The 23,576-nt window shown below is 37.9% G+C and overlaps 3 protein-coding genes across 4 annotated transcripts; 1 reads left to right on the top strand and 2 right to left on the bottom strand.

Annotated features, from left to right (window-relative positions):
- Window positions 1-323: 323 nt before the first annotated feature.
- Window positions 324-7,919, bottom strand: pks1 (polyketide synthase 1). Its single transcript, XM_056249256.1, has 6 exons — window positions 7,044-7,919; window positions 6,809-6,962; window positions 6,559-6,719; window positions 6,265-6,468; window positions 6,001-6,182; window positions 324-5,889 (listed from the first exon to the last, which is right to left on the bottom strand). The coding sequence occupies exons 1-6, from the start codon at window positions 7,090-7,092 to the stop codon at window positions 358-360; spliced, it is 6,282 nt and encodes a 2,093-aa protein (XP_056105231.1). The 5' UTR covers window positions 7,093-7,919; the 3' UTR covers window positions 324-357.
- Window positions 7,920-8,303: 384 nt separating this feature from the next.
- On the bottom strand, window positions 8,304-17,715 carry yme1l1a (YME1-like 1a). Of its 2 annotated transcripts, none has more exons than XM_056249263.1 (18): window positions 17,566-17,715; window positions 16,703-16,834; window positions 15,452-15,635; window positions 14,686-14,775; window positions 14,145-14,254; window positions 13,883-14,030; window positions 13,690-13,797; window positions 13,290-13,463; window positions 13,051-13,203; window positions 11,559-11,691; window positions 11,415-11,477; window positions 11,176-11,288; window positions 10,930-11,085; window positions 10,673-10,824; window positions 9,816-9,942; window positions 9,655-9,728; window positions 8,705-8,791; window positions 8,304-8,625 (listed from the first exon to the last, which is right to left on the bottom strand). In XM_056249263.1, the coding sequence occupies exons 1-18, from the start codon at window positions 17,596-17,598 to the stop codon at window positions 8,482-8,484; spliced, it is 2,181 nt and encodes a 726-aa protein (XP_056105238.1). In that variant the 5' UTR covers window positions 17,599-17,715; the 3' UTR covers window positions 8,304-8,481. The 2 variants fall into 2 exon arrangements, with proteins under 2 accessions (XP_056105238.1, XP_056105239.1); XM_056249264.1 differs by having other exon boundaries at window positions 8,400-8,625; window positions 13,714-13,797.
- A 1,081-nt stretch (window positions 17,716-18,796) lies between these two features.
- eif1b (eukaryotic translation initiation factor 1B) lies at window positions 18,797-20,973 on the top strand. Its single transcript, XM_056249273.1, has 4 exons — window positions 18,797-19,006; window positions 20,174-20,337; window positions 20,424-20,525; window positions 20,657-20,973. Exons 1-4 carry the CDS (start codon window positions 18,976-18,978, stop codon window positions 20,699-20,701), a joined length of 342 nt encoding a protein of 113 aa, XP_056105248.1. The 5' UTR covers window positions 18,797-18,975; the 3' UTR covers window positions 20,702-20,973.
- The last annotated feature ends 2,603 nt before the right edge of the window (window positions 20,974-23,576 follow it).

Below are 23,576 nucleotides of genomic sequence, written 5' to 3'. Positions count from 1 at the left end.
TTCACTCAATGTTTACAGTGTTTCATGAGCCTAATTCTGCACATAGCTTAATATGCTTGCATAAAAACATCAGTGGATTTATGCATTTGGCAGTAAAATGATGAGGCATGCCTGACCTTTGATCTCTGATTTGGTCTGGGAAGGTATAAAATAACCAAAATTGATGTTTGAAATCAAGATTTTAATGTTTGACATCCAATATTTGTCACACATAACAATATTGTGGTTACGATTGCAACAATTAAGTAATCCAACATTTTCTAAAGAGGTTTAGCTAAACAAAACATGAGCACAAAAAAATAAGCATATTTCATTTTTATGCATTTCAATCTTATGGACAAAATACATAACTTTGCATTACAGGTGCACAGAAATCTCACAGTCCTCATCTGAACTCTGTTTTATCAATTCAGCCAATGAGGATAGTGTATTGCTTGGATCAAGCAAAGCAACAAGAGGAATATTCACACCTATCTCTTGAAACAAGCGATTTTGCAATGTCATGGCCAGCATTGAGTCAATTCCTAGTGCAGTGAGCGCAGTTTCATCATTAAGATCATCAGTATCAACACTGCATATTTCAGTCATAATCCCTTTAACACAGTCATCCACTGATGACTGAACATTTATCCTGGAGTACTCAACAACTGTGGTGTTTTTCAGTTCTTCCTCCACTAAAGCAGACAGGCGAAACTTCAGAGACACATTCTGAGAAAAGACATGGTTCTTCAGGTTCCTGAAATTGAATTTGCAGACCACCTGCTGGGGATTGTTATTTAACAGACAGTGCTCTAGTGCTTCGTGGATCTCGGTCACATCCATGATCATCAGCCCTTTTGTTTCCAGGAACTTTTGAAAATCGTCTTTGTTCATTAGCAGGCCCAGTTTAAGGGGTCCCCAATTGATTGACTGGCCTGCAAGTCCAATATTGTGTCGGTAGTGACAAAACGTGTCCAGAAAAGAATTAGCTGCTGCGTAGTTTGCTTGTGCAGCATTTCCAATGAATGAGGAGATCGAGGAATAGCACACAAAGTAATCAAGTGTCTGGCTGTGCAGAGTGGCAAGGTGAAGATTAAGAGCACCACAGACTTTAGGTTGCAGGACTTTTTGAAAAAGAGATCTGTCAAGGGTTTCCAGTAATCCATCATGTAGCACAGCAGCACTGTGAAACACACCTCTGATTGGACATAGGAAAAAATGTTTTTCAATCACAGTAATGGCTTCCATCACCTCTTCTGACACAGAGACATCACACTGAAGAGTGAGAATTCTTACCCCGTATCTCTTCTGGAGACTGCTCATTTCCTCTTGTACCTTCTCAGATGGTGCACTCCTTGAGAGAGTGGCAATGCATCCCCCACCCCTGTGGGCAATAAACTTAACAGTTTCAAATCCCAAACCAGAGAGACCACCTGTAACTATGTACACACCTTTCTTTAAGAACAGCTGCTTTGTTCTTGGAAGCAAAGGGATGGCAGACATCTTGCTCCTAGTATCATCACTGGCCAGAGCTATCACGTCCAGAGTGCTTGCACTGAAATAAGACCCAGACTGTTCAAACGACTGAGGAGGAATACCTTGAGGGGAAGCCATCTGAAAAGCACTACTTTGTATTGATGGCCATGCTTTGTGTAAGTGCATTCCCTTTAGCCATTTCTGTAGAAGAGCTCCGTGTGCCTTAAGACCTGATTTCTGGAAGATTTTGGACATCTCAAGTGTTTGGAAGCAAGTTCTCTCACTAACCCTCTGAATTCCATTTACTGTAGAGTAGCATGGCTCACGGATGCCACATACTGCAATGATGTGATTTGCATTGACAACTCTTACAATGTCTGTCAGAAGCACGGAATCATATGGAGGAAGAATCACAAAAAGAAGACACTGCTTTGTATTTTGGACTAATCCACTTACTTCAGTCTCTGTAAAAACTCTCCAGCCTGATTTCCTTGCTATGAGTGTCAATAACTTGATCAGGGCTGAGTCACGATCAGTAGAGAAGATTCCCAAACTTTGCTGTTGTTTGGATTTGGGTAGCACACACTGCAATATCTCCCAGATAAGGACAAAGTATGAAACACATGGTGCATCCTTTAGGAATGGAAGCCTTTTCATTTTGAAACACACATCTTCTGGGAGGATAACTTTGGAAGTTGCTTTTACAGGATAACAACAGACAACATGGTCTCCCACTTTAAGTTTGCTGACATCCTTTCCCACAGCTGTAATGATCCCGCTGAAGTCAAGTGCCAGAAGACCATGGTTCTGTGTTGTGTGCTTGTTCCAATACATCGTCTGACCAAAGTTTAAGTCTGAAGTACTAACTGGAAAATAATCGGAAGAGTGCACACATACCTTACTCAGCTGAACCTCAATATTTTTACTTTCAATGGTGTGGACTGAACTCGCTGAAGGAAAAGCTGATAAGCCGGTCATCCTGTAGGGACTGGTTGTCTGCAAAGTGAAGTCCTGGGACTGTAGGGAAGTCTTCGTGGTGTCTGTGGTGACAGGAGTATGAGTTATTACAGCAGAGTAAACTTTCCCTTTGCTGATGAAGACTTCTGGACACTCTTGGGCTTTGTATGAGTTAAGCACATGAGCCAGTGCTTCTATATCCTCTGTTGACACTGTGGAAAGGTCAATGAGCTGGAAAGAAGTGCCTGACAACTCTGCAGCACATGCCCTTGTCATGCCAGATAACACAAATCCAGAACTTATACTTTCAACTGTTCCTTCTGCTGACTTGTACGTAATGACACGGATGGAACGAACAGGACTGCAGCTTCTTAAAGACAAAACAACCTGACGATAAAGTTCACAGCTGTCTACCAAGGACTCTAGAATGGCTTCAGATTTGAGGTGACTAATATTCTGAGCACCCCAGATAAACAGGATCTCATCCAGTTCCATGTCTGCTGCACTGCATGAAGACCTCAACAGTAATTCTTGGACCTGTAAGGCTGAGTTTTTTGTTAAATTGGATGGAGGAACAAATACAGATTTTGGGTGCAAATATGGCTCCAAACCTTTAGCGATGCCCAAGGTGTCCTCAAAGACCAAAGCCTTGATTCTACTGGGGAAACTGCTTTCAGCATGAATGTCAACCTTCTGGTTATAAAAGAAACATGATTCCCTAATCTGTGCATGTCTTCCCAGAAAATTAATTCTGACATTTCTTAGCTCAATCAACACATGTCCATCTTTGTCAGTGAAACAACCACAAACCTCAAAGTAGTCTGGCATTTCTTTGGTCAGTCTCATATACATGAACATCTTTTCACGGGGAGGTGCAGATATAACCATACTACCAATTGCAGAGGGAAATCCAGGCCTGATGGTGCTAGAGACTACTGCTAAAACTGAGGACATTTGCAAGAAGTAATCTAGCACCACTGGGTGCAAGCAATACTCATATAGATGATTGAGTACTCCCTCTGGAATCCTGACACTGGTCACTGCTTCCATGAAGTCTTGTCCGTAATGAATGTCACCAAGTTGTTTGAAGTTGGGCCCGTACTCAAACCCTACATCATTAAGAGTGCTGTACACATCCTTTGCTTCAATGACTGATGGACATCTCTCCAAAACAGCATTGAGGTGAATGGTTTGCTGTTCTATCATAGCGGGTCCCCCTTCATGGCTAATGGTGCCTGATGCATGCACAGTACTAGAGGACTGAACCTGAAATGTGGTTGCGTCCTTTGATGTGTCAACTGTGATTTTCAGAGGAGGGCAGTTTTTAGTAAAAACAAACAAACTTTGAAAGTTGATTGTGAGCTGAAATGAATTAAGAGGCCTCTTTGGAATTGCGGTTTCCATTACAGATGCAAAAGCCAATTCAACATACAATGCCCCTGGGGCAATTGAGATGCCATTGTTCTTGTGTTCCCAAAGGAAGGAGGTAGAACCTGTTGACAGGTTGCACTTGATCACTTTGCCATCACGTTTACTTGGACTTATCAGTGGATGTGGACTGCGAGAGATTGTGTCATTTCCCCGTCTTACGTCCTCAAAGTATACCTCATTTTTTTTCCATTCAAATTGATACTTTGGGAAAGCAATAAGCTTTGTTTCAAACCCTTTGTAGAACTCGTCCCACTTCACATTGACCCCCAGCTCAAACAGTTTTGATACAGTGGTGAACATGGTCTCGTGGTCTTTATCTGGATGCACTGAAGTTAGCACTGTGGTGTCATTTCCCAGGATCTCCATGATGTTCCTCTGCAGAGCCCGTCTTGGACCAATTTCCACAAAGACTGTGTTCCTTGTGTGGTTGGAAACTAATTTAATTGCTTGTTCAAAGGCAACAGGTTTTCGGATGTTTCTTGCCCAATATTCACCTGTTACAAAGTCCCCATGATTACACATCTCTCCTGTCACGGTGGAAAACAGTTCACACTCCATTTCATTTGGAGTTAAATGTCCAATGCTGTCTTTGATTTGGCCCAGTATAGGATCCATCATATGACTATGGTAGGCAGCAGGAACATCTAAGACATGAAGGAACAGGTTCTTGCTCTTAAAAGACTGAAGCTTTTGGTGCACAATATCAATAGCTTCTTTATCACCTGACAGCACACATGACATAGGACTGTTCACAGCAGCTACACAGATCTTTCCTGTGTATGCAGGGAGGATTTCCAGAATATTTGGGACAGCAATGTTACCAATGACCAGCATCCTCCCACCCGTCACTTTGGTCTGTAGATTGCTGCGATGGTAGACAACCTTTACTGCATCCTCAAGAGACAGCAGACCAGAGCAATGAGCTGCAGCAACCTCTCCAACTGAGTGTCCAAGAACAATATCTGGTCTGATGCCCCAGTGCTTCAAAAGGTGAACAATTGCAACCTGAATTGCAAAAAGAAGTGGCTGGACAACATTTGGTTTTGAGAAATCTTCATTGTCATAGCTGCTTGTGATCTTTTGCAAAATACTGGTGCATCTGAACTTCTGGAAATAGTTTTCCACCTCTTTGACCTTTTCCCTAAAAACTGGTTCTTCTTTCAGTAGCTGCTTACACATTCCCCTGTAAGTAACGCCATTTCCACAAAATACAAAAACTAACTTTAGGTCCTGCTTTATTGGGGCTAATTTCTTGTTCATACTAGCTTCGAGTAGTGATTTTAACTCTGATAGAGATGATGCAGTGAAGACTTTCCTAAATTTGTGTTTCATGTGGCTTCTTCTGCAGGCAGCTGTATAAGCAAGAGCTTGTAGATCAACTGTTTCATCTACCAAAATCCTCTGATACGTGTCAGCTATGCACAACTGAAGAGACTGATCCGTGGCTGCAGACAGTGGAAGCAGTTTTAGAGGTTCAAGATTGTGCCTGTCGGGGGCTGTAGCATAAACATACTCGCTGATTAAAGCATGGGCATTGGTGCCACCAAACCCAAAGCTGTTTAATCCAGCCATCCTTTTCCTGGATCCAGAGTACAGCCATTTCTCAGCTCTAGTGGGGATTTTAAGATTGAGAGCTTTAGCATCTATGCTGGAATTTTGTGCTGAGTAGAACACAGAGGGGACAATGATTTCGTGCTTCATCATTAAGAGAATCTTTATGAGTCCTGCCACACCTGCTGCAGATTCTGTATGTCCAATGTTACTCTTAACAGAGCCAATAAACAGAGGCCCTGAGCTTGAAGGTCTTTCTTTGGCGATGATTTTTGAGATACTTCCTGCCTCAACTGGATCTCCTACTGGTGTTCCAGTCCCATGAGCTTCTACATACTGGACATTTACTAAATAATTCTCGGAGGAGTAGATCATGTGAAGAAGAGCCTCCTGTTGGGGCATGGAAGGTTTGGTGATTGGTGTGACGGTGTGGCCATCTTGGTTTACTGCAGTCTTGTTCACAATGCCCCAAATATGATCAAAGTCCTCAAGAGCCTAAAAAGAGAATCACCAGCTTACTTCCACAAATAATTAACTGAATTTATTACATTTACATTTTTTATAAACCATAACTGAATGTTCTTTTTAACAATGTAAAATATCTACCTTTTTCAAAGGCTTCAGTAAGACTATACCACACCCCTCCCCTCTGCCATAGCCATCTGCAGTACGGCAGAATGGTTTGCTTGTGCCCTCAGGTGAGATCATCTTTGCCTTGCTGAGGGCCACAAAGACTCGAGGCTCAAGTATGCAGCTGACCCCTCCACACAGAGCCATTTCACAGTCCCCTAGAGATAAAGTAAACAAGGATGATTAACCATGTAAATATCAAGCAATGAACAGACTTTAGCATTGAAATAGTATCATTACCTTGTCTGATGGCCTGACACGCAGAGTGAAGGGCGACTAGGGATGAAGAACATGCACTGTCAATGGCAAAAGATGGTCCAGTCAGGTTAAAAATATAGGAAATTCTGTTGGCAGCTATACTCATAGCTGTTCCTGTGCCATTATAGTGAGTTATTGTGCTTGGACTGTTGTTTAAAAGTGTTTCATAGTCCCTGTTCATAAGACCTGAAATCAAACACAATATATGGTTTCAATATCCTAAAAACACCCAAAAGTTAAAAATGTCAACTACTTTTATTAGATGTATTGTATTACCTATGTAAACTCCTGTTTGGGTTCCGCTCACTTTTTCCATGGGTATCCCAGCATCCTCTAGAGCTCGATATGCACACTGCAGCAACAGTTTCTGCTGAGGGTCCATGAAATCAGCTTCAGCATCACTGATGCCAAAGAACTTGTGATCAAACTCATTGAATCTAAAATAAGACACATTTTATTACTTTATCATTTCATTTTTTAGTAACTATAAACCTCAAATGTATCATCATGAACTGATTATTCCTACCCTTCAATGAGAGCAGCTTTGGTCGTCTGTGTTTTTCCTGGTTTACTCTCATCAGGATGAAACCACTCTGATGTATCAAATCTTTCATCTTGAATCTGTACCACACAGTTCCTGCCCTCCACAAGAACTTTCCAGAAATTATCAACACCCTCACCTGTGAAGGTAGCAGAGAACTCATACAAATGCACACAGCATTGTCACAAACGGTATAAGAGTTCATAAACAATATATTTACCTCCTGGGAAGTTGCATCCAATTCCAATGATCGCAATATCCTGGTCCATTTAGCCGGTTTTCTCTTTTTTTTCTCTCAAAAGATCATTTTATGTTGCAGTCTCTACAGAAAAAAAACCTTAAGAATCTCTGAGCTCAGCTCAGCTGATCTCATCATGGTTTTGACCAGTATTCATCAGTCTCCTACAACGTCTAGGCATTTTTATAAAGCCTTCCACAGCTGAAAACCAATAGGAAAACAAATTTCTTTCAACAAAGGGTCTTTAAATGTGCAGTCCTTCCTCTTGTAACAAAACTCTGTAATTACAGACTTGGGTAGAGTTGTAAAACACTGATTGCAGTTTCCCCTCACTGGAAACAACAAAGCTATTGTCTCAAAGCTACTGGAGTGAAACTCTAATTCATGATTGGCTTTAATTGGCTTCCATGAAGAAACATATAGCGAATGATGAGAAGGCAGGACCTAAATGTGTGTAGACCACAATTTGAAATAAGATAACCAATGACTATCTCAGCACACCTAACCTGATACCTGCGATTATCAGACTGAATGGTTTACTTGCATGTCTTTTATTTTGGACCTTTGAAAAGGATCCAAGACCTTAAACCTAATTCATTTTTAGCCTTCATTTCAAACTCATTCAAAATCCCAGCTTTATGTTCTCACTCTCAGAAAATGACAAGGTAATAGCCTTTATTTATGTATATAATTTATAGTCACATCCATGTTCATTTAAGATTGAAAGAAATGGAAATAAACATGGTATTAATTTCAAAATCAAGCACACTAATAAGTTTTCAAACACAAACATATATACAGTGCAGTCACCTGAGCTGTTTAAACACACACATGCAGGCAACCCAAATGTGACAGAGGATAGCAGCAGGAAAGCATACTGACATTCTGAAGTCACATTCATAACTGAACAATCTGTACTACTGTGATTACTGAAAATGAGACATCATGAGCAGCAGCCCACTGGCATTTGATTTCAAGCAAAATAATGCACCATTTATAAGTTAAAAGTTTCTTTGCTTTCCGTTTTTCTCTATTTCTTAAAATAACAAGGGCTTAAATTTGATGACTGGGCAACAAAGAATAGGATGAATAAAGCAGGTTATTAACATCATCCTTTACCCTGCTATATACTTAGCTTCTAAAAAACAAATCAAAACATTTACAGTTTAATTAATTAGTAGCCATTTTCATTGGTTCGCTGCTTAGGCATATGTACTTTAGGCATCAATATACCGTCTCAACTTAATAGAACGTCTGGATTTCTATTTGCGTAGTGTCTGTTTGAAAGCCAACGTGTTGCCTGAAAAATGAAAAATATTAAGAGAGAAGGCTAGAAAGTCTCGCTTATTATCGATGTCTATATTTACAGGTAAGGTTGTAAGATTGTAGCTTGAAATGTCTCTGTTAATCCAATAATTAATCATCTGGGTTCCAGTGACTTTCCCTCCAGGATCATCTGAATTTCCTTTGCATCCAGAGTCTCATAAGTCAGCAGGGCATCGGCCAGCAGCTTGTGTTCTTTGCTGTATGTCTTAAGTAGCTTCTTTGTCCTTTCATAAGAGCTCTGAAAAAGAAAATTAGGGAGGTGAATTTCCACAATCATCGGATCAAATATCACAGACAAACAAAAACTAAAGACCTACCTGCAACAGCACCCTGATTTCCTGTTCTACAGCAGCCCGGGTCTCTGGGCTATGCTTTGTCAGATCATTGTAGGTCATGACCCCCAGCTGGTCAAAGCAAAGAGAGGTGAGTGAACTGCAGTTACAGGCACAACAGTAATTCAACAAAGGCTTCACACTAGTTTCTGATTACAACAGGATCCTGACGTTAGAGATGGGTGAATGTGTGTGAAGTTTAGACCCTGCATGTGCGCTGCTTATTTCTAGAAATAGAGTATGAACTGAGTGCTGGAGAAGGGATTAGTATGAAACAGATTTAAGTCTGGAATGTGAGCGCTCACACAACACTAATGGCTTTTGAACACGTGGAAGGACTCAAATGGCTTCTCCAAGCAGCTATTTGCTTCCTTTCTTATTGAATATTATACTTATTTTCACTTAAAATGTGATCTGATGTAGATGGGGAGTTACATTTTTCTTGAATTATTTTTCTTCCTGGAATCATCAGTAGAAATAGAAATACATGTTGTTTAGGTTGCAAGTTGGAAACAACAATGTCTGCGATAACACCCTAAACTGTAAAATGACCATAAAAACTACACAGCTTTGTCCAAATTTAAAAGTTTTATAAAATGATAAGTTCACATTTCAGCCTAATAAATGATAAAACAAATTACATTTTTAAAAAAAAAATAATAAAACTTGGATTTGTCAAAGTACATGAATGGCTAAAATATTTCATCTTTTAGTGAGTGTTTTATTTTGATTGTTATTTTGGCTTTGGTTTTAAAATTAATACATTACATTTTATTTGAAAAAAAATATTTGACATTTATTCGGTTTTCATCAACTCACAAACCCAGGTTTGGGAAATTCTGGCCTAAATTATGAAATCATTACTAACTACATACTGTAAGACCGGAAAAGAAAGGAGAAAAAAGCATTTTTAAGTCACATAATGAGTTTTTCACCTTGTCACTCATTCCAAACCGTGTCACCATCATCTGTGCTATTTTAGTGGCTCCATCAAAATCACTGGATGCTCCTGCAAAAGAAACAAATAAAGTTAAACCGTGATGTTGATATTTCCAAGAATTCAAAGTAGCAAGGATCAGTTAGGAACACTTCTCACCGGTGGTGATGTAATCATTTCCAAACACCAGTTCCTCAGCAACCCTGCCGCCCATGCTGATGTCCATCTGAGCCAGCAGCTGGGCCCGTGTCTCACTCCAGCGATCGTTCTCTGGCAGCAAGGATACCTGAGAGAGACCAGAGAAACGGCACAATGTTCATGCAACAAGAATGCATGCAGAATGCATGAAGCTAGAATTTTTTTTTTTTTTTTTTTAAAGCAGAGGCTCTGTTCTTTCTTTTGATATATTGGATGTTCAGATAGATATTCATACAACTAAATATTCTGGGAGCAATTACATTTTTGTGAAACGCTGGCGGTGGCTGGCAACTTAAAAAAAATGCTGGCGGGAAAAGTGTTAATATTCCGGCCGACATTGATAATAATGTTATTGCTCATTACTGATAAATGGCTGATATTAAAATGATATACTAATCAGTTTAAATAAATTACAAATGAATAAAAAACAAACATTATTTTACATTCAAGAACATAACTTTTATATAAATCTTTAATATAACAACATTATTAATGTACAGTAATGGAATACTAGAGATTCCATAAAGATTACATTTAACAGTACTTCTAAATTATTATTAAGTGAATGTTAGATGATGGCAACCATAATGTCAATGGAAAAATATTTGAAATGAGCATGCACTATTAAATATTCAATATTGACTGATACAGATAAATTAAAAACATTTATACTATCGGCTAATAAACTATATGGTGACAATATCTCATGCACCCAGATTTAGAAATCTTTAAAATGTTAATCTGAAAAATGTTGGGGGGTATTTAGAAAAAGAAAAATAACGTTAACGTTATGATGGAACAGTGAGTTAATTACTCACATGTCCCAGCGAAGGGCCACGTGGCATGATGGTAGCTTTGTTGATGGGCATGGCGTCTTTGGTGTAATAAGCAACTATAGCGTGTCCTGACTCATGATAGGCTGTGATCATCTTATTTCTCTTGTCTATCTCCACACTCCTGCGCTCTGGGCCTGGACAGACAGAGAAGAGGATGTCAGAAAAGAAACTCTCTGTTCAAAGCATTAATCCCCATCACATGCTGCAGAGACTAAGCTGTACGGCCCTACTGTCCTCACCCATCAGGATCTTATCCTTCGCAAACTCGAGCTCCTTCATGGTCACCAGGTTTTTCCCATCGGCTGCTGCTTTCAGCGCCGCCTGGTTCACCAGGTTCTCCAGTTCGGCTCCAGAGAAACCTACTGTTCCCCTGGCAATGATCTCTGCATCAACGGCTACAAAACACACAAAAACAGATTATTTTATTCGGATTGTCCAATTGAGAATCTTTGAAAACATATTTGCTTTCTCTTAATAACTCTTACCAGAATCCACTAGAATTTTTTTCAAATACCACTGCAGGATTTCAGTGCGTCCCTTCACATCCGGTATTGGGACAGTGACCTGCATGTCAAACCGGCCTGGTCTCACCAGAGCACTGAAACACACATTACCAAGATGATGTCTATTTAGGCTAATCACAATGATTGCAGTTTTACTGAAATCATAATAGTGTCCTATTAGAGAAATATATGTCAAGTGATTTTTGTCAAGTGAAACCTACTTGTCTAAAGCTTCAGCAAAGTTTGTAGCTCCAATCACAATGACTCCTTCATTGGATTTAAACCTAAAATCATTAAAAAACTCAAATAAGTCTTAAATAACGTCTTTCAAAAAGAGGAACTGTAATAAAAAGCCATGGACTCACCCGTCCATCTCAGCGAGCAGTTGGTTGATGGTCTGTCGCGAGTACGGGTGCATGGGAGACTCGATTCTCTTGCCTCCTACACTGTCCAGCTCGTCAATAAATATAACACACGGTGCACTAGCTTTAGCCTCCTCTGTGAGAAAAAGCAACAAAAACATTTTTTAAAGGGGTCATGAATTGAGAAATCAAATTTTTCTTGATCGTTTGACATATAAGATGTCATTGTACTATAAAAAAATCTCCTGTACGTTTCAAAACTTCCTCGTTAGTACAAAAACAGCTTTTTTTTTTAAACCAACGGCTCGTTTTGTAACATCATTGCCTCTTAAGCCACCGATTCGCACACGTGATGTAATGCAAACACAGGATTACTCCAGCAACAAAACGACAGAGATGCCTCTAAGGATTACAAGACATTTTGAAGTGCAAAGTTGTGGAAAAACCGTCTTTGCATTGCCATCCTTGTGATCCTAACTTTAAGAAAACTTTATTTTAAACGAACTTCCAGTCAGATGGTGCCAGTAAGACACGGTTCGTTTGTTCGCTAAATTTTTCTGCAGATTCGTTTTTAAACAAGACGATGCAGTTGCCAACTTTGGATCCGACAGTAATGTCGCAACACACAAGTGTGAGTAACAGTGTTTTTACCATGTCTCGCTATTGCTTTATCTGTTACAGATCGTTTGATATGTACTGAGTATTTATACTGTGGCGCCGCAGTCAAACTGAATAGAGAATGTTGTGATTTGCTGTTCTTTCCCTTTCTTCGGCATTTATGGGGTTAATCCGTTGGATTATCGGATACGGAAGAAAGCATGTAGAAAACATTTGAAACATTTAAAACACGACACTGCAGATGACAATGTATACGGTTTTCACTTTATCGAACAGGATGAACTATGAATAGCCTATAAGAACGACAATGTGACAAACAATGGTGCATTCATTTATAATTCTGTTTACACAAAACACCGTAAGACATCCTTTGTCAATTATTAACAGTTGCAACTCCAAGAACTTAAACTTTATTTGCTACAACCAAGACTTGTAATACGCAAAAAATGTTTCACATTGTTGGCAAATGTTTTAACTATGTAAAGAGATATTTTTCAACATCGGACGTTTTCAAAACAATTTCACACGTGTAATAGCGGGGACTTTGAAAATTATTTTAATATACAAAACTGTTACCCAATCATAGCAGTGGCCGTTTACTTCCAAGTCTTGAATGCGGCACGCCCATCAAAACGAGCGTTCGAAAGAGAGGGTCAAAAACATGATAGAAAATAGCTGATTACTTCTAAATTAGGATGTATTTTTATGTAAAATCTTGATAACATTATAAGTGGACCTCAGAGAACATTATAATTTACTTTAAAGGGATCATGAACTGCATTTTTTTTAGTTAAGTATGTAGTTAAAGTAGTGATTTTATTAACATCATAAGCATTATGAGCATTCTAAGATTACATTTTTTCCTCAAAAAACTCACTGAAAAGGTTTCTGACGCGACTCGCTCCGACTCCCACAAACATTTCGTCAAACTCTGACCCGGAGGCGTAGTAAAAGGGCACGTCTGCTTCACCTGCTACAGCTCTGGCCAACAGGGTTTTCCCTGTTCCCGGAGGCCCCACAAGCAGGATACCTGAAATACACATCCAGATTAGACATTTCTACAAAATTAAAAACAAAAAACCTACGACCATAAGTTACAGAAGTGTTGAATTTCACCTTTGGGAAGTTTACCGCCAAGCACAGTGAATTTCTGGGGGTTTCGCAAAAATTCGACAACATCCTGAAGTTCGTTCTTGGCCTCCTCTACACCTTTCACATGTTCAAAGGTGACATTTTTCATTTGAACAGGGTCCACGGCTGAATCCAGACCAGAGGTGGTGCGAAAACGAACTACAAATAAACAGATAAAATAAAACATACTGGATTCTAATGATCTTATCAGAACTCAAAAAGACAAGAAGCGACCAATAATTTTACAGCACAGCAACAAAACCTTTCAGGCACTACATTGATACTTTATAATAAAAGCTGCAGAAGAAATTCAGCTACAGTCAACTATCAGTTCAATATATGTTAGGCAAGCAAATATAAGGAATTAATAAAATGGGAGACAAACCAGTGTCGGAAAATGACCCTTTACCCGAGAAGAGAGGGCTTCTGGACACACCATACAGGCCCACCAGCAGGAGGGCAAAAATAATCAGACGTGTCCTCTTTACAGAGTCTGTTAGAAACAGAAAAAGTAAGAACGAACTCATTCATAACAACACATTGTTTACTATTAAGCAGATATGCGTGTAAGATATGACCTTGATTTCTCTGTGTCAATGCCTGAGCCTTCATGAAGCCCTCTGTGAAGCCAGTCTTAAAAGCATCTTGGTGAGATTCTGACAAGTTATTCTGTTTCAATAACTGTTCAAAACTCCCCGTGTCTTGTTTTTCCTTCATGAGGAGGCCCTGAAGAGGACAGAGAATAAGGAAAAATCGGAAACAAATTAATCACACAGATAAAACCTGTTGTTTTTCTAAAGAGCAGACCTGGATGAACTGATATTTTGTCAGCTCACTAACCTTCATAAAGACTGGCGTATAATTCTCTGCTTCTACTGGAGCTTCAGGACCAGACTGCAGACGTCTGGTCTTGGACCTCATCGTCTTGAAACCTCTGTTTTGGATCCATACTATGCATGAAAACAAACAAGACATCCATACATCAAAATAAACCCAGAACTCAATCCATACAATAGCTATAACGTAACAGCATGTAACTGAGTAAAGGCCCTGTTCACACCGAGAACAATATAACTATATTAGCATCCACACCAACAGATGATAACGTTTATTATAGTCACAGACTGCAGTTGTGTCATTTGCCACTTTAAATGCTCAGGCTCTATAAGGTCGGGTGGATTCTTATTGATTGTTAATGTTTTTATAGTTTATCAGCTGTAAAATATAGCTTCGAAAGTGATTCCAATTATATTGTTCCAGCTGTGGTGTGGACTTCCCTATTCTCATAGAATTAGAACAATTCATAGAACATTATAGTTATAGTTATTGTTCTTAGTGTGAACGGCCTTTAATTCTTTATATTTTGGTCATTAAAGATTACATTGCAGATGGTGCAGATCTACGCAGGCTGTCTGGAGGGGGCTGCGAAACACCGGAGAGCCAAAGAGTCCCGTGTGTTTGTGAGAGAACCCTGTGGTAAGATATACAATTTACATTACACAACAAAGTCAAGAATGAATCACTTTGCTGACAACAAAATGGGCCTTTAGTTTTCAAATGACATTTCTCACAGTGTCTGAAACAGTTCGATAAAGGATTCGGTCTCTCTGAACCCCTTCTTTCTGAGAGTCTACTCTGCTCTGATTGGTCAGATGGCACAGTCTGTTGTGATTGGTCTACAGCTTACAGCACGTGTCAGAAACAAAATGCCTATTAGCATATCTGAATTTCAGCTCCGGATCTTCCTTAGTACTTGACACACAGTGAGACGAACACAAAATATAACACACTACATGAAAGGTAATATCCGGAAAAGCATAATGGGGCAATTTAAGACTGGAAAGTTTTTGGAAATCAGAAAACTTGTTGGTGCACAAAATTTCAACATCCTAATAAATAAGTTTACTTGTGACCTAGCTTGCACAAAGTATTCAAGTACAGTAGATTGGAAATGATACAAAAATTGCTGTCATTTCCTGTGAAGCTGGAACAACTTATTTTTTAACAGATGTGGTCTAGTGAAAAGAAGTGGCCGCATTACAATTTTATGTACGAGTATAAACCTAATTATTGAGCTTCCAAAAATTCAGAGAGACAAATATACTTCAAAACATTATATCATCACTTTATGTTGTGGTTAACCTTACCATTTTTGTTTTGGAAGAAGGAGGGGGCAGAAATGTGAGATGTTCTCCATGCTGTTGAGTTTTGAGCAGCGCTGGAGATGGATTTCTCCTCTGGATCTACAGAAGGCAGCAGGCGTTCCAGAACAGCACGTACATGACTGAACCTCAGCTCTGACAGACCCAGGTCCTTCAAGTTTACTTTCGGCTGTGAAAACAAGACAGTTAGAACCATGAAGCGCAGTGGAAACCAGTGTTATTTTAGTATCACTGAGATAATATTATAATTTTCCATTTTTTTATGTTGTTTTTATATTTTATATTTTTCATTTTAGTGATTCGTTTTAGTAATTAGTTGTGTTCTTTTTTTCCATTTTTATTAGCTTTTTTTTAATGCCAATATCATTTTTTTAATCATTTTTATTTCAGTTTTAGTTATTCTACAACAAGTTAAACTAAACGAAAATGACAACTTGTGCCTTGGTTGGCAACTAGCTGAAATAAAATAAGTTTAAAGGGATAGTTCACCCAAAAATTAAAATTCAGTCATCATTTACTCAGCCTCAAGTTGAATAACCTGTGTGAATTTCTTTCTTCTGCTGAAGTCAAAAGAAGATATTTTGAAGAATGTCGGTAACCAAAGAGTTTCTGTTCCCCATTGACCAATAATACCAATAAGGTATTATCTTCTTTTGTGTTCAGCAGAAGAAAGAAATGTATACAGGTTCGGAACAACTTGAGGGTGAGTAAATGATGACAGAATTGAAATTTTTGGGTGAACTATCCTTTTAATTATATTTTATTTCAGTTAACGTTAATTTGGTGCTCCAAGCGATGTCACACGTTTTTTAGGCCGAAACATTTTTTTGTCACATACAGCAAACATCTCCTCAATATCTGCTAGCTGCCTGTCCCCTGAACACACTGTAAAAAAACAAGGTCTCTGTAGACAGCCCAGGCTCCACAAACGGCAACAAAAACAAACTGGTCCAACCTGGACCACGAAACATAACAAACAGTGATCCAGCCAATAATGATTTGGGGGTGGGGGTTGGGGGGCACGATGGGATGAGGAGGAGGGAGGGTCGAGCTAGCCTCCATTTTGTTTGACAATACTTCGAACGTCAACAAGAAGTGACGTCACCTAACATCGCTTAGAGCACCTTTAAAGCAACAAAATTAGTTTGAGTGAACTATAATATTAATAACCTTGGTGTAAACATGAACATGCACTGCTTTAAAACATAATGAGTGCGGTATCCGTGACTGTCATACCTCATTGAGGAGTGGGTCATGTTCAGGTGAATGGTCTCTCTGTAGACTCTGCACCGATGTGGTTACGGCTGAGTTGGCTGAACTCTTCAGGTACTGGACCACATTGATTAGATGGGTCAAAGGCACTGTTCCCTAAAAAAAGTACCAAAAAAGTAACACATTGCATAACTTGGTGTGGAGAATATTGGTTAGCAAATAAAATAATAAAATTGTATCAAGTTGCCAGTCCTTAAGTTATCATAGTCACAGAGACACATAAGCTCTCCATGTATGACTGACACTACAGTATGTTGATCTGTAGGTCAGTTATATCACTACTGACATACTATTGAAACACCCTTCAGACACCTTCACACTCAGTCTCACTATTAAACACACTTTCACAGCTGTTGTTGTTGAACAACCAGAATGACCGTAATAATACATAACCATGTCATCAATAACACTATTATTGATTAAAATAATTAAATATATAATACATGTATACACAATATCTGTATAATTGTGTTTTCAATCAACAGTGAAGAAAAACAAATGAAATTCGCAACAGATGATTTTATGAAATAAATACAGTGAATAAGATGATGCAATCTGTTTGATGGTCCATCTAAATAGCGTCAGAATTTGCCAGAAATAGGTTTCAAATGAATGTTATTAGCATAAACTTTCAATAGCAGACAATATTATTGTTTTAAATAACGATTTTCATCAGACTTAAATGAACAAGATCAAAGTTTGTTATGAAAATCCTCATTCACACACTGGTTTCTCGTTCACGTTCATTAATACTTTCTACAGTCACTCATTTATTTACAAAACGGGCTTTGACGACTACTTTTTAAAACAATGAAATACCTTCATACCTGCGACTGAAAGGTTGTGGGCAGAGAAAACATATTTTGCTTAGATTTTCGCTGAGGTATTCTTGTGCTCCTGTCAGATCCGCTTCTGTTATGTTCTTAGGTTATGATACAACAGGCGTTGTTAATCTCACCGATGACTTCACTCTAATCTTTACTATACGTAAAGACAGCGTTGTTAAATTCAGCGAATTAATCGGCGTTACGTGATCTTCATTTCTTCGGTGGTAGTCTAAATGAGCAATCGTCCTCTTTAGTGTCGCCTGCTTGACAAGAACGGCATGGCTCAAAATATGTATTTTTACAAAAGGTTTTAGTTCATTACCTTAACAATTTTTAAATTAACAATTGCACACAAGCATTACATAATCACATAACAAGAAAATGGAATTACATAACGACAAAGAAAACATTAATTAAACAAATTGGTCACTTAGCTTTGTTCCATTTCCTGTTCAGATCGAAATAAACATTTAAAATAAATCGAACACAAACCCAAGCAAGGATACTATTTTGAGAAATTATTTATTAGATGTTTGAATTCGATATCGTCTTTTTTATAATCACAGTAAAGGAAGCCAAATAATCTATCTTTAGCGCCATCTAGTGTCCGTGTGTAGAATGTGGCCATGTAGCGCAAATCCCCGGATGTAGTGGCTAGGTCTTTGACTGTAAAAGCCTATGGTAAAAGCATAGTATTATGATATTTGCTATTTATAGAAAACATCACCACTTTGGAAGAGACACATATTTTTATGATAACATACAATTACACTATAACCAAAATTACGCTTTGGAAAGGTCTGAAAACGTTCATGTAAGAGCTAAGCGAGTGTTTAGCTTTCCTTCCGGGTTGTTTAAAACCTCAAATAAAACCACCTTGTGAAATACATAGACAGTAAAAGAAAGGTGAAATATCATTATGCTGTCAGTAAAGCAGTCAAAATAATTATAATAAAATAATTAGATATAAAACATTACAATATTACTATATATATAGTGTATGTGTGTGTGTATCTATATCTATATATATATATATATATATATATATATATATATATATATATATATATATATATATATATATATATATATATGTATATGTATATATATTATCGTAAAATTTTTATTGAGATAATCTTGAGATCATATCGGCATTATATCTGTTTAGTGAAAGATCCTAAATTAAATACAGCTGGCAATGTACTTAAAGCCTTTTGTCATCGCTCTCTGCAGCGCATTAAAGCACTTCCGCTGTCTGTGTCCCACGCGATTGTTGCATCAGGCAGATTTAGCACCCGCTCTGTGTTTTCGTCGACGATTTATAAAATAACTACAAATCTAAGCAAGGATCTCCGAACGGCATTGATCGCCGACATCTTTCATCTGTTTAAGTTATCGCAGTAATATCGCATGTCCAATATACAGAACCTCCAGTCCTTCGGTAAGTTGCACGAGTTTACAAAAGGACAGTATCTTGAGGAACGTTATTATGTTGTGTGGTGTCTGTGCACAAATGCATCGATGCGAACATGTTATTTAAATAGTCGATGCAAACAATAAGTTAAACGTTTTTATTTTTCCATCAACATTAAAAAAGCGAATTCCAATGCCTGGGAAAGTTCGTAGGGAAAATAATGGCGCCTTTATAATATATACGTTTATTATATATACATATATATATATATATATATATATATATATATATATATATATATATATATATATATATATATATATATATATATATATATATATATGTATGTATATGTGTGTTTTTGTGAAACTGCTGTTAGCGCAATACCGTTAAGATGTGTTTTTTTTTTAAGGCCTCTTAAAAATTGAGGTTCTTTATTAGCATCTGTGGTTTTACGAAGAACCGTTAAAATCCACGTTTCCACTGCACGAAAGGTTGTTTGTGGTGGAAGGTTCATTGGGTTTTTAAAATGTTCTTCACACTAAGAAAACGATGATTTTAAAAATTGTTCTTAATTTTTTGGAACCTAAAATGGTGGTTCTTCTATGACATCACCGCGAAAACCCCCCTTTGGAATCTTTAATCAGTTCCTTGTTTATTCATTGTTTCAAACGTGTGGCACACCCTTAAAGAGGTAGTTGATCATAATATAAAGTCATTTACTCCCCTTAAAAGTTTTTTATACCTGTAAATGTGTTTTTTGAACACCGTATATTTTGAAGAATGTTGGTGACCAAACAGTTGCTGGCCCATTGACTTCCATAGTATTTCTTTTTCACACTATGGAAGTCAATGGAGACTAACAACGATTTGGTTGCCAACATTCTTCAAAATCATCTTTTGTGTTCAGCAGAACAAAGGAACGCATACAGGTTTAGAACAACTTGAGGGCGAGTAAATGATGACGGAATTGTTTTGGTTGAACTGTCTCTTCAAAAGAGCTGTGTAAAACGACTAGGCATGCATATATCGCTAATGTTTTTTTTTTTTTTTTATCAGATGTTGCTCTTTATGATCTCCAACTTGATTCATTCCCATTGTGCAACTTGAGCTCATTATAGTAGTACAGGAAAAATCTCACAGCCCCAGGTTTTCCTGTAACAAAGACTGAAGTGTTTCATTGTTTCTCCGTAGATCCCTTTGCTGATGCAACTAAGGGTGACGACTTGCTCCCGGCTGGGACGGAGGATAAAATCCACATAAGGATTCAGCAACGGAACGGACGCAAAACACTGACCACAGTTCAAGGCATCGCTGATGATTATGATAAAAAGAAGCTTGTAAAAGCCTTCAAGAAGGTACTTTATGACTCCTAGTTATTTGGAAGCCTTTCTCCCAAAGTGTTATTTGGTGTTGAGTAATCTTGTCCTGTTTTATTTATTAGAAATTTGCCTGCAATGGTACAGTGATCGAGCACCCGGAGTATGGAGAGGTGATTCAGTTACAGGGTGACCAGAGGAAGAATATCTGTCAATTTCTGATGGAGGTGAAGTATACTTGCGTATTGAATAACTAGCTGTTTTTGTCTTAAACATGTTTAAATGGGTTAGTTTGATCTTGGTTTTGGACTTCAAATCAGTTTAAGCAATTACTAATTTCAATTTTGCTATTTTACAGATCAACATCGTAAAGGAGGAGCAGTTGAAGGTTCACGGGTTTTAAAAGGTTGGCCCCTCCAGGGCTTTCTAAAGGACTGCACCAGCATGTAGCAATCCTAGTATATTCATGGCAGGGTTTTTGTGACCATATGCTAACAACACTGACAGCAGGGTAAATCTGTTTGTTTTCATGCTCGAATCTTCATAATGACCTCAACCGGACCACTAATTCCAGGCTGGTCCGAATTAGATACTGAATCTTTGTTGCTGATGCTTGTGAACGTTTTATTATAGATGCACTCAATTGCACAATATCTTTTTATCAAGGACAATAAAGTTATGTGAGTTTGAACATTTGTGACTGTTTTCTCTTCCCTCGTAACGCTTGTTTGAATGCTACAACTAAAACCTTTTATGTAGCAAAGTATTAAGACTTTTTTTAGAGCTATCAGAATACATATTGCTAGTTTAAATCTAAATGGCACAAATGAAAACTGTTCATTACACAGTTTGAATGAAGTTGAAAAAAGCCTTAATCAGTAATTATGTGGGGTTTTATATTTCAATAGAAAATTTGTATGAAAGCAATGTGCTTTTAGCATGTTCAATATGAGCATGATGGAAATTCTCTTGTATGGAAAAAGCTTACGTTTGTTATTCTCAGTAGTTTATAATATTAACAATGCTTTTGGTTGGTAAACCACTTTTGTTCAGTCTCTTGTAGTTTGGCTCATTGTCAGGGCTGGAAATCCTTTCAGCTGTGGCCTAAGCCTGCAGTGTCCTGGCTGTCCTTTCAGGCTCAAACATGAGCGTAATCTGCTTTAAAGGGCATGGAATGGAGTTTATGACTGAGGGATGCCAATCTCTCACTGCTAAGGCTGCATGGGCATTTCAAACAACTTTACCAGAGCAAAGACAGTTTGAAGGTAACTGTCTGAATTACTTTAGACTATTTTCATATGTTCTGCTTGTATTCTGGGAAATCCCGAGGCCCTTTTATTAACCCAAATTCAAAAAATACAAGTGTGAGGTTGATAATCCATAACTTGTACCCCTGGTTTCACAGACAATGCTTTAAGTCCTGGACTAAAATGCATTACTATTTTAACTTGCACTGACATATCTTAAATTATGCAAATGTAGCAATGTTTTTTTTTTTTTTTAATGCATATTCATAAAAGCTACTTAAATGTCCTAATTGAACTAAGGCCTAATCCTGGTTTAATCTAAGCGCTGTCTGTGAAACCAGGCCGCAGTGTTGGACATTTTGATTCATCCAAGTGATTTGAATCTTTTGAGCACTTTCACCAAAACAGATTAATTAGGTATTAACTAGGTAATTAATTCTTAATTTGTGACCATGATATACATATATCCCCATGTCATGTGCAGGGTCTCTGTACTAAATAAATAAACATCCACATAAAAATGTCTCAATATCATTGCGTCAGTTTAATTGGGTATGGTCATCAGTCACTTTTACATATTCATACCTCTTCTTGTTGTGAATGAGATGTTCATCAAGTTTCATCATTGATAGTGATGAACTAGTTCATTCGGTTTGTTAATGAACGAGATGTCTCGATACTATCAGTCTTTCAAGGAAGTCACTTCACATTTTTTTGTGAACTGGTTCAAATGATTCATTGAAAAGATTAGACTCAAAAGAACAATTCGTTCACTACTTAAAATAATCTGTCAATAGATTTGCTAAAACTTTACAATATTGTCTCATTAGCCAATGCATTAATCAACATTAACTTACAATAAGCAATACATTTGTTACAGTATTTATTAAACTGTAATGTTAATTAATAAAAAATTCAACTATTCATTTTAAGATCATGTTAGTTCAGGTCCATTAAAGGGATAGTTCACCCAAAAATGAAAATTCTGTCAAAATATTGGTTAGATGTGTAGGTGATAAATGACGTAACAATTGAGTCTTCCTGGTAGAACTTGCGCTAAAGCTTTCATTTTTGGATGAACTATCCCTTTAAATGCTGGAATTAAATACTGGAATTATGAACTAAGATTAATAAAAGCTTTAGAATTATTTCTCATTGTTAGTTCATGTTAACTAATGTAGTTACCTGATGAAACCTTGTTGTAAAGTGTTACCATAGTTGTTGTTTTTTCTCGAGTCCAGCTTGTAAAAACCAAAGACACAGTTTGCCCACTTAGATGTGTAGGAGTGAATGAGGGAGTTTTGGTCTGAATCAGATGGAGACAGACGGAGCACGTGCGGATGCCTGGGGCCGTCCACCGTCCTCTCCGCTCCACTCCATTACCTCCACCAGAGTTAATGATGGATGTCTCCGATTCATCAGCACTCTTCCTGCTCTTAATGCTTTATTGTTTTCTTTTCCCTCACTCATTTTAACAATCAGTCCATTCATATCTGAACAATTGATCTCTTATCAATTTTTTAAGAGCCATTTTACAGCTCACTGAGTTTTATGCGCTTATTGCGTGTTTAAATATGAAAAAGCAAGGAATGGCTATGCATGCATATGTATTAATTCTACATGAGAGCTTGATATTGGACAAAACTGTTAAATGCCTGTCTGGCAGTCAGCAGATTCCATTATTTTTGTTTGTGTTTAGCCAGAGGCCAGCCAGCTGTTATTGTTTTTGTGTGGTATTGCATTCCCGAGCATTCACCCTTCTCACGTCTCTATAAGCAGTGATTCAGTTTCAGATTCTGTTTCTCTGTAGTATGATATTGGCCATAAATAATCGTAGTGACACTGACCCCGACCTCCAGCTTTATTGGAGTGCCGCTGTCATTTCTCACCAACAGGCTGAAAAGTAGATCCATGCAACAGCTTCTCTGTCCAGCTTGCATATGAAACGGAAAATTCATCACGCCGTTTGCCAATGCAAAAAATTAATACCCTGAAAAAAATTCCAACTTGAACAAAAAGTGCTGGTATTAA

The sequence above is a fragment of the Rhinichthys klamathensis genome, unplaced genomic scaffold (genome assembly GCF_029890125.1).
Source record: "Rhinichthys klamathensis goyatoka isolate OS25496 unplaced genomic scaffold, OSU_Roscu_1.1 h1tg000059l_1, whole genome shotgun sequence".
Classification (NCBI taxonomy): Eukaryota; Metazoa; Chordata; class Actinopteri; order Cypriniformes; family Leuciscidae; genus Rhinichthys; species Rhinichthys klamathensis.
Note: the sequence above shows the minus strand (reverse complement) of the source record. Positions and strands in the feature narration are given on the sequence as shown.

What these genes read in the sequence shown, in the direction of transcription:
- eif1b (XM_056249273.1), top strand. Translation starts at nt 18,976, where the DNA reads ATGTCCAATATACAGAACCTCCAGTCCTTCG. An exon ending in TTGTAAAAGCCTTCAAGAAG is followed by an intron (nt 20,338 to 20,423) that starts GTACTTTATGAC and finishes TTTATTTATTAG; the next exon opens with AAATTTGCCTGCAATGGTAC. An exon ending in TCTGTCAATTTCTGATGGAG is followed by an intron (nt 20,526 to 20,656) that starts GTGAAGTATACT and finishes GCTATTTTACAG; the next exon opens with ATCAACATCGTAAAGGAGGA.
- pks1 (XM_056249256.1), bottom strand. Translation starts at nt 7,092, where the DNA reads ATGGACCAGGATATTGCGATCATTGGAATTGGATGCAACTTCCCAGGA. An exon ending in TGGATGCAACTTCCCAGGAG is followed by an intron (nt 6,963 to 7,043) that starts GTAAATATATTG and finishes CTACCTTCACAG; the next exon opens with GTGAGGGTGTTGATAATTTC. An exon ending in GTGTCAGGCCATCAGACAAG is followed by an intron (nt 6,183 to 6,264) that starts GTAATGATACTA and finishes CTTTATCTCTAG; the next exon opens with GGGACTGTGAAATGGCTCTG.
- yme1l1a (XM_056249263.1), bottom strand. Translation starts at nt 17,598, where the DNA reads ATGTTTTCTCTGCCCACAACCTTTCAGTCGCAG. An exon ending in ATGACCCACTCCTCAATGAG is followed by an intron (nt 15,636 to 16,702) that starts GTATGACAGTCA and finishes TTGTTTTCACAG; the next exon opens with CCGAAAGTAAACTTGAAGGA. An exon ending in TTTGCTGAAGCTTTAGACAA is followed by an intron (nt 11,289 to 11,414) that starts GTAGGTTTCACT and finishes TGTGTGTTTCAG; the next exon opens with TGCTCTGGTGAGACCAGGCC.